The 16,457-nt window shown below is 40.1% G+C and overlaps 1 protein-coding gene across 1 annotated transcript in view; it reads left to right on the top strand.

Moving 5' to 3' along the window:
• Positions 1–15,632, top strand: part of BRINP3 (BMP/retinoic acid inducible neural specific 3) — a 102,997-nt gene extending 87,365 nt beyond the window's left edge. The window contains exon 6 of the mRNA XM_024576073.3: positions 14,306–15,632. Within this exon, the coding sequence (XP_024431841.2) occupies positions 14,306–15,422 (1,117 nt within the window). The 3' untranslated portion in view covers positions 15,423–15,632. The remainder of the gene's footprint in view (positions 1–14,305) is intronic.
• Positions 15,633–16,457: the final 825 nt, after the last annotated feature.

The following is a 16,457-nucleotide window of genomic DNA, read 5'->3' on the forward strand; positions in this document are numbered from 1 at the left end:
TCAAGACCCTGTAATTGGATGAACAATGGGCCCAATAGCAGAAAAAAATATTAGTGACAACAGGAGGATTCCAATTAGCCTTGCTGATTGAACTTGATAATGGGATTTAAGGTGAGGAGGGCCCACAGGCAGTTGGCCAAAGCATGAGTGTTGTCGCCCCACTGTGTGCTAATTGGTGTAATGTATTATTCTTCACATGACAGCACCCTAGTATTTATTCCCCATCACCTAATCCCATCCAACCTGCAGCCTCCCTTCAGGTCTTCCCACCCCCATGATCTGTGTTTTTATAACCCCTCCTCCACTTGTCACTTGAATTTCCTCCTACGCTGCTGTACACTAGCACAACCTATAATCTGCTTATTTAGATTATATGTTTATTGCACATGTTTATGCATTTCTAGTGTGATACACACTTGGAATTCATATAGAAAATCCCCTGTTTATTTTTTAATCCCCAATTTCCCACTCTCCTCACATAATATTATCTAAAATGATGCTAGACACATAATTAGAACTTAATAAGTACCTACTGACTAATCTTCAATATTCATGTTTATGCAACCTTCCTATAAGTAGACTAATTCAGATTTTTGTATGAATTTTAACATATTTCAAAATAAGGGAACAAGGTAATGACACTTTTTAGCATTTATTTATAGAACTTCCCTTTGCTGTTAGGAGTACATGTGTAGAAAGACACATTTCAATAGGATTTTCTGTGCCAATTACTTTTAAACAGCAGTTGATACTCATCCAGCTTCGATTTTTACCATTTTTGTTTTATCTCCAATATTAATACACCATTTTCATTATCTCCATATTTCAAATAATGAAACCCACTCTGTTATGTTCTTGGAGGTTATACCGGCAACAGCCGGCCTTTAATGAAGCAAACGCCCGTTCTGACCCAGCTCAGCGTGCGGCTGATTCAGAAGGAGGGCGTCTCTCCAGACTTTTTTCTCGGCTTTGCAAATGCGTCTGATCATTCCATATTTAATTTCGTTTCAAGGCATTTTCACCTTGGGGGACAACATGGTGTGTTATATTAAAGGGTCTCCTGTTTGCATTTTCCCGAGTTTAATTTCAATTCGCTATGATATGTCATAGCTTAATCTAACTCTTTTGGGGGGAGGGAGGTATCTGTACACCTAGAGATGCATTAGTGTTGAGCGCTGTATCTACTTAATTCAGATGATATTTTTAAAAGCTGGCATCTTTGCAATGCAATCAGTTTTAGGCAAATCCTGCACAAGGTTTGGGAAGTGGTGTTTAAACGCTTGCCGTTAAGGAAACGTTAATTTCAATGACAGCGTTTAGATGTCCTAGACAAAGAAACTGCTAGGTGTGTTCTTTCTGATATGTGGTATTTCCTAATACACACATCCCCTACAACAAATCGTTTCCTAGTCCCCCTTCATGGAATGGGAAAACTTTATTACCGAGGACTTCATCGTGCATCCGCTGTGTGAAGTCCCTTTGCAGCAGAGGGAAAAGAAGGCTGCAGAGGGCCGAGGAAGAACGAGCCCTTTCACATTTCCGCATTGTCGGGTATCAGAATCACTAGTGCCTTATCACCAGCCTGTAGCCTTTCTGTTTTTTTAAATATACCTTTCATAATGGCCCGAGACATCAGGAGCTCCTTCGAAAGATAATTAAATTTAAAAAAAAAAGAAATTAATTTGATCTAACTGTTTGAAGGGAAAAGGAAATGCAGCAATGAGATATTTACTCGCTAGATGTGATGGAGTCACAAACTGACGGATGAGTTTCTTGCAGAATGACAAGGCCAACAAACTGCTCTCCCGGGGTCAGCAACACTGAGTGTGGGTGTTGGTCCTGACCTCCTGACCCCGGCAACACCCCGAGGTGGCCTGCAGGGGGCCCCAGTTGAGTGCCCACAAGCTGCACCAGCTTTCCATCTGGAATGCTGCTAATTCCAGATTCTGGGGCTTCCCTCCATTTACAAGATTGTGGAACACAAAATGATACATGTTAGGCATTAATCCATCAAAATAAATAACGGTTAAATCTGGCCACTGCTGCCCTCCCGTCCCTTCCATAATCCTGCCCAGTAGCGTGTCTTAACAAAATACATTGAAGTTACCTAAAGTACAGATACCTGCATTCAGTGCAAGTAAACTCTGTGGATAATAAACGGTTTAAAAAAATGATAGAGGGAAGACAAAAAAAAAAAGCTTAGTCTAATGTAATATCTTAAAAATTTACACACCACCAAGAAGAACTCAAATGTAGAAGATGTGAACTTTTAATTTTGATAATGGCAACATGGAAATGTAGCTAATTGAATTTCTTTGTTGTGTATTTAGCTACAATCCAGAAAATCAGAAAAGAATAAACTGCAATTTTTTTCTTCTGCTCTCACATACTATTTCAATAGATTCTGAAAGATCAATTTTAACAATTATGAATAATGTGGAAACACGGCTTTTCTCACATGTAAATAAGCCAGAGAAGACATGAGATGACCTGTTTGAAGAAACTTTGAATTGATTAATATGCCAGAAATTTTCTTAAAAAACCTCAGCTCACTAAGTGGTTTTTGAATAAACAAATGAATGGCTAATTTGGGTTTTCTCTACTTCTCTATTTTTCTCTCTCCATCTCCTCTTTCCCTGGCACACACTCTCACTAGTTTTATGTATAGATGGGCCTCTTAGAATTGACTGAAGTTTTAATTACCTGAAGGAAATACCATTACCTTTTATTGTGCCTTTAAAAAGCAGCTGGTTTTATGGGAATGCAGTATTAAGAAGTGAGTAAGAGTATCATATGGCCTATTTAGATCCCAGCTCATCCATTTCAGGGTTCATGTTCAGAATAACTTCACTTCTCACAGCAATTCACTTTCCTCATCTACAAAGTGGAGAAGATATTAGTACCTGTCTCAGGTTCATGTTCAGTTTTAAATGACTTAATAAAGGGAAGGTGTTTGGAAAGATTCCTGGAACACAATAGACAGTCAATATTAACTGCTATGGTAAAATTAAGTCCTCATAAAATTACTTTGTTATTACAAAATTAAAATATAAACACCAATTAATAAATATGTTTATTTATACAGAAAGTAACTATTGTAAGGCTAAAATTAAAAGAAAACTTAGCATTTGTTTGTAGTTAAGCTGGGAATATAACTGAACACTATCAGTTATGATAGGCAGTCTTGGTACCATACTTTTTATAATTACCTGATTGGAATTACAAGCTAACTTTCTGGATGCAGGAACTGTATTTTATAGTGAAAGAATTACAAACACAAAATGGTCTATTTTGGGAAGGGTTCTTCCTATAATGGTCCTTATGGATGTACTTCCAAGGTCATGCTCCAGAAGTAGAGAGCCTTAACTCACATCTCTCCTCTGCCACTGACTCATCCCCTACCTATATGGCCTCAGGAAGGTTGCAGAGCCTCCCTGAGCCTCAGCAATGTACTTTGTGAAAATTGGCAGCAAGAATATTTACCTTGGAGAAGTGAGAATGAAATGACTGTTAGGTAAAGCGCCTAAAATAGCTGCTTAATACATCTTAGGTATCTTTGTCTTCTCTCCCACAGCCCATGTGAAGGCCCCTTGGGAACAGCTGTGTCTACTGCAAACCCATTTCTTAACCTAGTTCCAGTTGTATTTGTGAGCATTTTGTTTCTCATTTACACAGGAGGAAATAGAAGTGTAGGGTTAGACAGAATGGCCTTGTATTTGGCTTGAGTACACTGTGCATGCTGTTTTTTTAATGAATATGTTTTAGGTAATCAGAGTTTGGTTTCAAATCAGAGTTCCTGTGTGAGTGTGGGTGTGTGTGAATTTGGGGATAGTTTGATTTGTGGGCAGAATGTTAATTAAAACCTAAAAAGCAGTAGCTATTTGGAATCACTTGTGAGATTTCTCTGTACCACCTTCCCCAAAAGACAACACGCCTGGGTCTTATCACACCTTTGATGTCAATTTCTAGTCTCCAGGTAATTATTTAGGGATAGTTGAGCCAGTTAAATGGCACCATAAGGAATCCATCAGCCAAATCCAGGAAGTGGGGTATATTATAAAACTGGTCTCATTTTCTCAAAAAAAGTCAACAGCATGGCGTAACCAACGGAGGGATGACTGAAAAAGACTTAGGGGGCAAAACTCCCAATGAAATGAGTAGCTCTCTTTGGATCCCGATTTTTTGAGAATGAAAAAGAATTATTTTTAGATTTTCAGGGAAATTGGAATATGGCCTGGGTATTAGTCACTGTCAATAAATTCCAGTTAGTCCTGGTATGTGATAATGGCAATGGTGATTAGGTAGCTAACGTCCTTCTCACGTTTTAATCTTCGAGATACGCACAGAAACGCACACGGGCTATTGGAGTTGAGGCTGCGTGAGGGATACCTGGAACTTCAGGTGGGATCTCTACTGTTTGCGTGCATTTGGAGATGATATACTTGAATGTTGAAAATTAATAACAATTGAATGTAAGCTTCTAACATTCTAACGAGTAGCTATCATGCCTTTTAGGGCCTTTAAACAATTATTTATGCACTAGGAACTTAATAGATACATATTAAATTACATGTATTGTTATGTGCACATTTTAGTTTGTCCTAATACAGGATTTTTGTAGATATTTGTAAAATGTAAATATTTAAAGATTGATACCACAACTACAAAAACACTAACAAGATGTTTCTTCTTAGATTAATTTAGCCCACATAACAATGAGACAGTTCTAACAATCGAATTACAAAAGGATTTAGACCTTTTCGTTCCATAGAGGCATTATGTTGAGAAAGTCAAGTGTATTTTGCATGAAATAGGAGTTTAAATACCCAAAGTAGTGGCAATAGTTCCCTTTTTACCAACTATAACTTGACTTAATGAAGTAATAATCTTTTGAAGTTGAAGAGCAACTGTGAGGATTAGAGTGTTCCTGTGCCCAAAACACTGTGTTTCACAGTTCCCTCAACCGACAGGAATCTGCCTCTGTGCACAGAAATTTCAAGAAACACCTGGCACACAGTCATCGAACATGATTGAATCCCACACATTTCCTATGCAAATAGCCACGTGTTTCAGTAGCTTCAGCTCATCCCTTCAGTTGCTCTTCAGGCGTCAACTCTATAAATAAAAACTCATGTTTACCTCACTCAATTTTTGAATCAGAAACTCTATTAGGAAAGTAATGGAAGTGCGCTCATTTGAAAGCATGTCTGGTCCCTTCAGAATGTTGTGTCTATACCGACGGCTGACATTGCAAGACCACTTGACAAGACTAACCCCTGGGTAGATATCCAGCGATGTGGTCGTCATGATATCCTGGATTTAATTTGTCACACACATTACTGAAAAGACAGCAGGTGTTTTTGTCCAACCCCATTGCTTGTGATTAGAGGTATGACAAAACTATGAAAATTAATGTTGACATGCCACTTTGAGAGCTAATTTTCTCGTGTGGGTGACATGCCATAGCACATCTGAAATGTGTATGTTTCCACTTTGGTCCTAAAAGCAGATGTTGTCTACTTCAATCAATTTTCAGCTATTAACGGTAGTTTTTAACTACATCGGTGAAAGGTGGGGACTTTGAATTTGTCCTCTGTTCAGGAGCAACATGACGTGTAGTTGGAGGAGAAACTTAAGGCTGCCAGAATCTACTGTAGCATGTGGGAAAATATCAACACGTATAAGCAATGATGTATGCAGCTTCAGGGGACAGCGTCATTTTTCTGCTGAGTTTTCAGCCTGCATGAGGCAATGAATGTTAGTCACCCGGAGTGGTATGGGAAGAAAAGAATAGGAATAGAGTGAATAGCAAAAAAAAAAAAAAAAAAAAAGCATCACATGACTCCCTCAATGCCAGTTTTTTAAGGTAATACAGTTGCTTTCTCGCTCAGGCGATTCCTCCGAGAAACATGCACATTTATGTCAAATCTCATTTCCCTGTTAATGTGTAAGGAAGCCAAATAGAAAGCTCCATAGAACATGTTCAGAAAACCAATTTCATCCACCGCATTTGATGTGTAATCAGAGACAGGAAACAAAACATTTTTGTTATTTCTTTCTTTTCCCCCAAAATAGTCTTAAATCAAATAGTGGAGTTACAATAAGACGTTATCTGTCGCCTTGGTTTTTCTCCAGCTGTTGGTGATGGAACATGGGGGACTCCCTTCTCCATCTAAGAGCTTCTCCCCGTCACTCTGTCCACAAAGCACTGAGCACAGCAAGTGGAGGTCCTCAGTTAGTACTGTTTTAAAGGTTTAACCTTGATTTCGTTTGCTAACAACATGCAAAAGCATAGAAGGTGCTTTCACATATCCTTCTATTCTATAAGAAACCATAGAAAATAATGAACTCAGATACTGGTGATAGAACAAGAGATTTTTCAATATTGAATGGGAGGCACATTTGCGTATTTTTCAGGAGAGAGGCTGTGGGTGTTTTCCAGAAAATGTTATAAGAAACAAAATGTAGAAATATTTGTCAAGTGATAGGTGAGAAATATATTCAAGGATTGACTCTTCTCTTTGCTCTTCAATGTTGCTTTATTCTAAAACATCTCCCAAGTTTCTCAGGACTTGGTAAAAGAAAACCAGTTAGAGTTTTGATAGTTGAAATATAGAACCTAGGGTTGGGGCCAAACAGGAAAGAATTTTTTTTCTGGCATTCCAGATGTCTGATAATCCATTCCTTTATCAAAACTTACTAAATGTGTATTCTTAAAAGTAAACAATATTTGGTTGATTTAATCAATGAGCACAGTTCTGCACGAGAGATTTGGCTTCCTTCTTTCGTTCCCACATATAATTTAAGTGGACCAGCTATTTGGCAATGGGCATAATCCGTCCTTATGGAACTTTGTGCTCATCCTCATCAGTCTATGCCACCTCCACCTGCATGATCTCTGGGTACAAACAATGTAACCCCAGGCACTTTGCCTACGTGTTCAAAGATGGTTTTAGGGGGAAAAAAAGGTGAGGGGATGATATGATGGTTATCTTGGAAAAAACAAGATTTGACATAATTGTGTTTAATACTTTTATGAGCAAAATATACTTTGCTACTTTCTCTTAACATGACAGACTGTGCTTTGGCTTCTGAAAGGAAAGTTGAGGGTTTGATTTCATTCTTGCGTCTTTCCTGGGGAAGTTAATGTGTCAGTGGAGTCTCAGGGAAAGGTAAGGCATGGACTTGTTTCAATCTGAAGGAATACGGAGAGGCTGTACTTCAGAACAATTACAGGAGTGAAATATGAGGGGGTAAACGGAAGTGAGAAGTAAGACATTTCTTATACAAGTCTAAATACTGTTAGAAGGACACTAAAAAAGAGATTCTCGATTTACTGGAAGAGGAAAAGTGCACATCGGATTAAAAACTCCAGCATGTATTTATCGGTTTACTGACTTTGTTTCACTGGCTTTTTGCAAATGGACCCTCTAAACTGTTCAGTGTACAAACAAAGAGCATCGTGAAGCCCTGGCTGGTGTGGCTCAGTCAGTCGTGCATCTTCCGGCAAACCGAAAGGTTGCAGGCTCAGTTCCTGGGTAGCGCACAAGGCTGGGTTGCAGATTCAGCCCCTGTCTGGGGTGTGGAGGGCAGGCAACTGATGGACGTTTCTCTCTCTCTCTCTGGAATATAATCATATTTATATATATGTATTCCATATATATGACACTGTGAATATGCAGGCTGTTCTATTGGCTTATGTGGCGCCACGGTCAAGGAATTCATAATATGCTAATACTCAATAATTTCATTATCAGTTCAGTCAATATTATTATTTGAAATGTAAATAAATCCTCATAACCCGAGAAAATAGCATATACTCTCAACATTAATTTGACATCATTTCAAAACAATTGCATTATCAGGACACGGCTAACCTAGGCTAAAAACATGTATATTAACTTTTCAAAAGTCTTTTTTAAAATTAAACACGCCTCCAGGTTTTATTTGAATCCAGCACTGGAAAGATTGGGCATAGTGACTCTGCACCGGCTGAGTTACTGGCGTCTCCCACTGACGGGGCTCCTACTGGGCCAGGAGGAATGTGTTTGTCTCCTGCTGACGTAGTAATGTGGTCCCACTTCCTGTTGGAGGTGTAAGGTATGTCTCTTCCTGTTGGGGGCAGTCGTGTGCATTGAGTGAAAGGTGCATGGGAGTCTCCATTTTAAATGAAGTTTCTGTTTATTAATTTTCACGCTTTCATAGGCGATACAGGTCAACTAAAAATCCATTCATTATGGTTCCAGACATAAGAGGTGAGTCCACTCTTGCTTCACTGAAACAGCTCAAATGGCCTAGGGACACCTGATCCAAGTCACTTCAGAGTCCCGTTTATGCGGCGATTCTCACTGCCACCCGACTCACATTCTGTGCCACATGGGTTTCAGGGGACCTTCCTTGGCTGAAACTGTAGTGATGACAGAATGCCCTGATGGTGTTAAGCTGCCAGTGTGAGCCCCATCTTCATCTCCCATGGTGCCGCTTAATCCAGCTCACGGCTCTTCCCAAAGCTTCTCTGAGCTGCCAAATCATTTCAGATAAACGTCACCCTAGAAAGTAGGCTGAAATTATACTTACCTAGAAAAACACCTTTTCTCGATGTTTATTTTTTATTTTTTACTTTATGTGTCTTTCTTGGGCCAGCAACATCATAGATGATACAGTGGAGGTAGGCAAGAACACGGGCCGGGGCTCGTGCCTATAGACAGTCAGCGCTGTCGTGTCAGGGGACATCTGATTGTCCCCTCCCCCATGAACGTGGGTAATGACAGTACTCACTGCAGAGTTGTTGTAAGGGCTAAGGCGTTCATATACATAAAACATGTAATTATTCCCTGGCACACAGTAACTGCCCTTTATGTATCTGTGATTCTTACTGCACGGTGCCCATGAGGAGTGTGTGATTACCTCGGTGGCCCTGAGCACTGGAGAGCATGTGGCTTTGACCTCTGGGAAACAGGTTCTGTGGGTCTGATGATCTAGCTCCAGAGTGGCCTTTGCTAACCCTTGGCTTGCAAATTACATATAATTTTGTAAGGTCAATCTTTTTTTATTAGCATATTTACTCCATGTATCATATGTAAACACAAGACAGGAATTAATCATCTAATCTTTTCAGATCATGATTTCAGTAATTATTTGCATATCATGTGTCATTTTCTTTTTATCTTACAAGGAATCATTTTATCATCAAAAGATAAGACATGAATTAAAAAGCAGATATAAAATAAATTTGTAAGCAAAAAAATACCTAATTATGAAATGATTTGACAATGAGTTCATTGTTCAAAGTTAAATGAAGTCTAAGCTGACAACACTAGGGAATAAACTTTGGGAGTTTTCCCCCTGCCAGCAGAACAGATTAAGTTCTTGAAGTGACACAGTTCTTTCTTTCTGCCAACTGATGAGAGGCTGGCATGGGTATTGCCACGCTTTGCCCTGCAAGGGAAAAAGAACAGGATGTTTTGCAAACCCATTGGGTTTGTATCATGGCTGGTATCACTCAGAGCGACTCAGTTGTCCCCCACTCAGATGATATTTTGGTTAATGGAACATCTTGTACCCTGAGAGAAAAAGAGAGATGTTGTATGTTATGTAAGTCTGCCCGAGACCCCCAGGACCAAGTGCTGGCTCCCCTCTTTGTTTTTTGAAGGGATGTGGGCTGACCATTGAAGCTAATTCATTATCGGCTGGAGTCTCCTCAGGAAAATAATGAGGCCCAAAAAAGGCTAGATGAATTCGATTGCTTCTGTTTTCTCCATAGTCATTGGGAACATTCTTATTTTCCACAGACTTCCATGTAACACTAAATCAGAAAATCGAGGGGCTAATAGCTGTCTCAGTCAACTCAGTACTGAATAACGAAAATACCATGGGCTGGTGGGTTGAAATGACAAAGGCTTATTTCCCACAGTTTGTTGGCTGGAAAAAAGAGCTCAGCACCCAAAGACTTAGTAGCTGGAGTGGGCTCGCTTCCTGGTTCACACTGGGAATAAAATTTCAGCGTGAAATTTAAGCGGATAAAAACATTTAGTCCGTTGCAATGTCTACATTCTTTTTCTTTCTGATGAAAAAATTGTGTCAAATAGGGCCACAAAGTTGTGAATTGCCATTCCTTAAACCGTTGTACAAATTTTGCAACATTTAACACATATACACAAAGCACAGTGTTCGTTTATTCCCATGAAAGGTGGCATTTTAAGGGCCTGGAGAACCCATTTTCTTCAGGTGATATATTGGGAAACCACTATTCACATATATGACTCAGAATATATGACTGTCCCCAATACTAGGCCATGTTCATATACAGCCATAGCTTTGACCATGTGACGTTAGGGACTCTTTTTATGAATGAAGGTCACCAAAGCAGGACCCCAGCAGGTGATACTTCCTTGGTGTTTTTTCCCCCCAATGGTTCAATTTTTTAAAGAACTCTAAAGCTTCAGGATCCCTATTATATTAGCACCTCAAAGATGACTGATTTGAGGATCACAAATCAGTCAATCAAATTCCTAAAGAATAATGTGGCCCAGAATGCCGTATTGCCATTTGGAAGAGTGACAGTAACAGAATATTATTTGGTGTCATCTGTCTGTGACTAAGCTAATAATCAGCTTTTTATTTTTTTAAATGGCACTGGGTGCTTAATCCCAAATTCATATTTAGTTTAAAGTATTAGGGTCTGGGAAGACTAACTCTATGAAGGCTGACATGAAATGCCCTATCCAAAAGAATATTTAACTTCAAAAAGGCACTGAAATTATATTATGTAGTTTTACCATTCAGGTCCACATTGCACAGAGTTGGAGAGCAAGACAACATTAGAAGGCTGGAATAAGGGACTTTTGAAACAAGATTATTAGTACTCAGAATTTAACCCCGAGAAGAGGGCATTGTTTTTGTATCAACCTATGTTCTAACACTTCCGTGCAAACCATTACGTATCAGAATATACGTCCTAAATATGAGCAATTTTGTTTTTGCAGGTCTCTGAGAGTTTGAAAAATCTCACAAAGAGGACATGCATCTACTTTTAAATATAGTCTCTGAGTCGTTGAAGATAAATGTTTTCCATTTTGTGGAGGAAAAAACACTTGTAATAAAGCTGCATACAGGATGTTTCTTTAAAAGATAACAGTAGGAATAACTTCTGTGATAACAAGAATGAGCATTTGCCTTTATTCTGCCTTTATTCTGTGCACTCTTCTCCTTCAGTTGCACTTCTTACGACAACCTATATTTTATTTCTATTTTACATCACAAGGCAAGGGAAACAAAATCCAAAGTTTGACTTCCAAAACGAGATGGGTGCCCACTAGCATCACTCAGGAACTAAACTTTATATCATTCTTCGATGTCAATAAAAGTTCTAAAAGTGTAGTATTTTGTTTTGAGATTTAGGTATGAAAGGAAACAGTTTTAAAAATATACTTCATAAAGCCTAATTTTGAAGCTATTTCTCTTCAATTTTGGAGATATTTATCTTTGAATATATTTCTATGAAATTTTTTTAAAGCCAAAATTTACTTGGTTGGAAAAGAAAAGACTTCATGATCTCTTGGGTAAGTGAAAAATCCACCGACAATCCTGCAATCTCCTCCGCCTTCTATTTCTGACTGCCTCTTTCACCAGAATTTCACAAGGAGTACAGAAGACTGTCTGTCGTATCTCTTTCCCCTTGAGAAACTGAGTCCCTCCTTGTGAATGCAGTGAAATAGTCAAAAGGACAAGCAGCAGCAAAGAAGGAAAGCCACATGCAGACTCATCCGACCCAGGGTCAGGGTCCGTGACAGAACACGCCATCGATCCTCACGCGTGACAAGCCGAGGCGCACTAAACCTAAACACAGTAATGCGTATGCAGGGACTTGAAAAGGGTGGGAGGAGCCTGGCACTTGGACAGCCATTGCTTTTCTTAAAAAGAGTGTCCACGCGTTTCTTTCTGTGATGCCCTAGTTTTGCGAGCGCTGTCTTTAGCCGTAGGTCTATTTATTTCATTGTGTGTGTGTCCCTATGATTTGGGAACGTGATTAGGGCTTCCAGTGAGAGATGAATTGGCTCAGGGAATGGAGGCTTTGGTTTCAGGGAAGAAAATATAATTTTCAATCCAGATAGGACATGTATTTTATATTTATATTAGGTAGACATAAATAGAACTGCAGAAAGAAAGAGGGAAAGGGAGGTGGGGGAGAAGAATATGAGGGAGGGAGGGAGGCACCAACTTGGGAGCAACTTCACAACCCTATTAAATGTGTATTTTTAGGGCTTTAAATTTTGCTTAAAAGCACACTTATTGATCAAATGTTCCTTTAATTTGTCTATGCATTTGATTCAATATTCAGTGAACACTGAAGGGCTGGGGTCCCCAGGCATCCTGCCGGGCACTGGATCTATAACTATAAACAAAGCCCACCGGGTTCTGACAGCTGGAGATCACATGTAATGGGATGAATGGAGTACAGACAAATAAGGACACAATAATATCAAGATGTATGTGGATAAAGGCACTATGAAGAATGCTAAGTAAATGTTTTGAGGGGGAATAAAAGAATTTTTCAATTACTTTCAGAAAACAGGGAAGAGCTTACTTTAAAAAGAAGTATTACATTGCAAAAAGAAGATGGGCTATGACCAAAAATAAAAATAGAATATACGAGGTTCAAATATGGTTCTGAATACCTTAATAACTTGTTTTTTATTGATTGTTCAGACAGATTAAGACCTGCATTCTAAGAGTATCCCACATACATTTAAAATGGTAGCCGTGTAATGGCTGAAGCAGGGGTGTCCAAACTGTTGGCTTCTCTGAGCCACACCGGAAGAAGAAGAGCTGTGTTGGGCCACACATTAGATATACAAACACTAATGAAAACTGATGAGCAAAAAAAAATGTGTGGGGCCGCATGCCGTCTGCAGGCTGCAGGTTGGACACCCCTGGCCACTGAAGGATGGAAGACAATACTGAGTACCTTTTGCAGGAAATCTCATGTGCATTATGTAAGGAACACTGGAGAGGCACAGAACACCAAAAGTAGGTGCCAATTTTGTGTCTGCCCTGAGACATGCACTTGGCAATACTCTAAGCCCATGCACACAGCCTGCGCCTAACTGTATCTCACAAGAACGCACAATAGGAGGTATCACCATTCCCGTTTTTCACGTGAGCAAGAGTGGCTAATGGGGCCTGTTCCCCTTTCCCATGCTTATATAGCTAGTGTGAGAAAACATCATGGTAATTAAGGATTATCTGAATCCCCAGCCACAGACTTCTTCAGTATCTTACTGAGATTGTGAGCACACCAATAGAGAATGAAGAATGTGGAGAAACAGGAAAATAAGATCTTAAATTCACGTCACGATTAGCCTGATTTCTGGGAAGAAATAAGAAAAAACATGTTAATGATTCAAATCAAACACATTAAACTAACACACTTAACTCTTATTAAAAGAACTTGTTGGTTTTAACGAGACATTTTCAACGATTTTCTTGAACAGCCTATAAGTATAAGATGGAACATGTTTTAATAATATTTTTCCTCTGAGTAGGTACTTGTCCTTTCAATGTTGATAAAACCCTAGGATTTAAATCCAGGGATTGACAATTTCAAGTTGTTTGTTTTTCTTCCATTTTTATTTTGTTCCTATTCAGGGCTTCCTGCCACATGAGCGCTCCGTGAAACTAAGGGTGAATGAGTGGATGGTCGTTATTCATAGGCTCTCATTCTCCCCTAGACAGGTCATGATAAAAGCCATTGCTATGTCCTATTGCTGGATAACTATATTGACAAACAGTTTCCTTGTATAGCAGTGAGATGCCATGCAGTGTCTTGAGAAGGAATTATCTACAGCTCATCTTGTGCACTGATGAAGGAAAACCATATATTATACAGGATCTGGCACAAATAACACCCCTTTTTATTACGAAATACTTGATTGCAAAATCATAAGCATGTAATTTTGTCACATAACACTATCACACTGAAGCACACCACATACCATTGTAGGTGAATTGTTCAAATTGAAAGTAGGATTTATTACGTCCATATTATTACACTACCAACCACACTCAAGCAAGTGTTACTCCTGCTGGACCCAGTATAAATATATACAGTCCGTGTATGTTGTACTAATATATATGTTTATGCTTTTCAATGGTGAACTACATGGATCTTTTAGTTCAGTCCAATCACTGCCCCGAGACAGCCTGAAGAAACGACAGGGAGACTTTGGGAGCTAAGTGTCACCCTGTTGCAAACCCCCACCACGTGTCTGTATTCACAGAGATCTGTTCTGTTTTGTGTTTCTAGAACCTCCACCTACTGGCTCACGCGCATCCAGTCTTTCCTCTACTGCAATGAGAACGGCCTCCTGGGCAGCTTCTCGGAAGAGACACACTCCTGCGCCTGCCCCAACGACCAGGTGGCGTGCACTACGGCCCTGCCCTGCACCGTGGGCGACGCCCTGGCCTGCCTCACCTGCGCGCCAGACAACCGCACCCGCTGTGGCACCTGCAACACGGGCTACATGCTGAGCCAGGGCCTCTGCAAGCCCGAGGTCGCCGAGTCCACGGATCACTACATCGGCTTTGAGACCGACCTGCAGGACCTGGAGATGAAATACCTGTTGCAGAAGACCGACAGGCGGATCGAAGTCCACGCCATTTTCATCAGCAACGACATGCGCCTCAACAGCTGGTTCGACCCGTCCTGGCGCAAGCGGATGCTTCTCACCTTGAAGAGTAACAAGTACAAGTCGAGCCTGGTCCACATGATCCTGGGTCTCTCTCTGCAGATCTGCTTAACGAAAAACAGCACCTTGGAGCCCGTGCTGGCCGTGTACGTGAACCCGTTCGGAGGCAGCCACTCTGAGAGCTGGTTTATGCCTGTCAGCGAAAACAGCTTCCCCGACTGGGAGCGGACTAAGCTCGACCTCCCCCTCCAGTGTTATAACTGGTCCCTGACCCTGGGGAACAAGTGGAAGACCTTTTTCGAGACCGTGCACATCTACCTACGGAGCCGCATCAAGTCCAACGGCCCCAATGGCAATGAGAGCATCTACTACGAACCCCTGGAGTTTATCGACCCTTCCCGCAACCTGGGCTACATGAAAATCAATCACATCCAAGTGTTCGGCTACAGCATGCACTTTGACCCCGAAGCGATTCGGGACCTGATCCTGCAGTTGGACTACCCCTACACTCAGGGCTCCCAGGACTCGGCGCTGCTGCAGCTCCTGGAGATAAGAGACCGTGTGAATAAACTCTCCCCGCCTGGCCAGCGTCGCCTAGATCTGTTCTCCTGCTTGCTCCGCCACAGACTCAAGCTGTCCACGAGTGAGGTGGTGAGGATCCAGTCCGCTCTGCAGGCCTTTCATGCCAAATTGCCAAACACCGTGGATTACGACACGACCAAATTATGTAGTTAACCATTCATGTCAAGCACAACCCAAAATCCTGAAGGAGTTTTTACAGTGCTTTTGTGGACCCGTTTATGTTTGGAAGAGTAAATTTAAATTGTCTTTTCAATATCTGTCTTATATCCGTCGATAACGTTGGATGGCGATCTACACACGTGAACTTGCTGACAATGCATATATTCCACTGCAGTATCGGTTTATGAATGAAATAAATACTGACACCCGTCTAGAAGACATTCTACTTTTTACAATAAATTTCATTTGTAATTTTATATGTTCCGTGGCAATGCTTTTGTGCATTACACCCTCTAGAGGGAACATAAAAAAGATACCAATAAAATTTTGTAGCTGAACAGTTATTAAAAAGAAGTGCTGTGGGATTCCTTTTTTTTTTTTTTTTCATGAAATGAGTTCTATTTTGATATAGCTTGTTAGAACCTGGGGAAAATTCACCGAGATTTTTTTTTTAAATGGAAACATTAGAAGGTCCCTTTCAAGGGCCTTCAGGGAAAACCCAACCCGACAGAATGCTTTGTAAGCAGTTGCATTTTTATGGAAGTGACATGTTGTTATTACTTGTACTTACAGAGCATTCCAAGAAGCGCCATCATTACTAGAATGAGCAAGTAAACCATTTCCCAACTAAATATCAGAACGTTTCGTGAAGCATATGAAAACATGACATTATAAGCACATCGTAGAGAAAGTGAACTCTCACATTTTTAGCAACTTGCTTAGTCATTCTTTCTACATTCTAATAACCAATAATCAGTCTACTCTCCACAATCATTTCATGTACTGGAAACCTGGTTATGCCAGTATTGCCCAATGTCAATTATATAACACATTTAGAATTCACAAATACTAATGTGTTGATGAACAACTGATATAAATAGACTTTTTTTCCTCTTAGAGAAACTACTATTACTAAAATATATTTTAAAGAGAAAACGCTTCCAATGTCAAACTAATTTTAGTTTAAATTTTTGGTTTGGAATTTAAATTGATTTCCCATATTTCCCATGGTGTAATATTAAGTATATA

Source organism: Desmodus rotundus, chromosome 10 (assembly GCF_022682495.2).
Source record: "Desmodus rotundus isolate HL8 chromosome 10, HLdesRot8A.1, whole genome shotgun sequence".
Taxonomy (NCBI): Eukaryota; Metazoa; Chordata; class Mammalia; order Chiroptera; family Phyllostomidae; genus Desmodus; species Desmodus rotundus.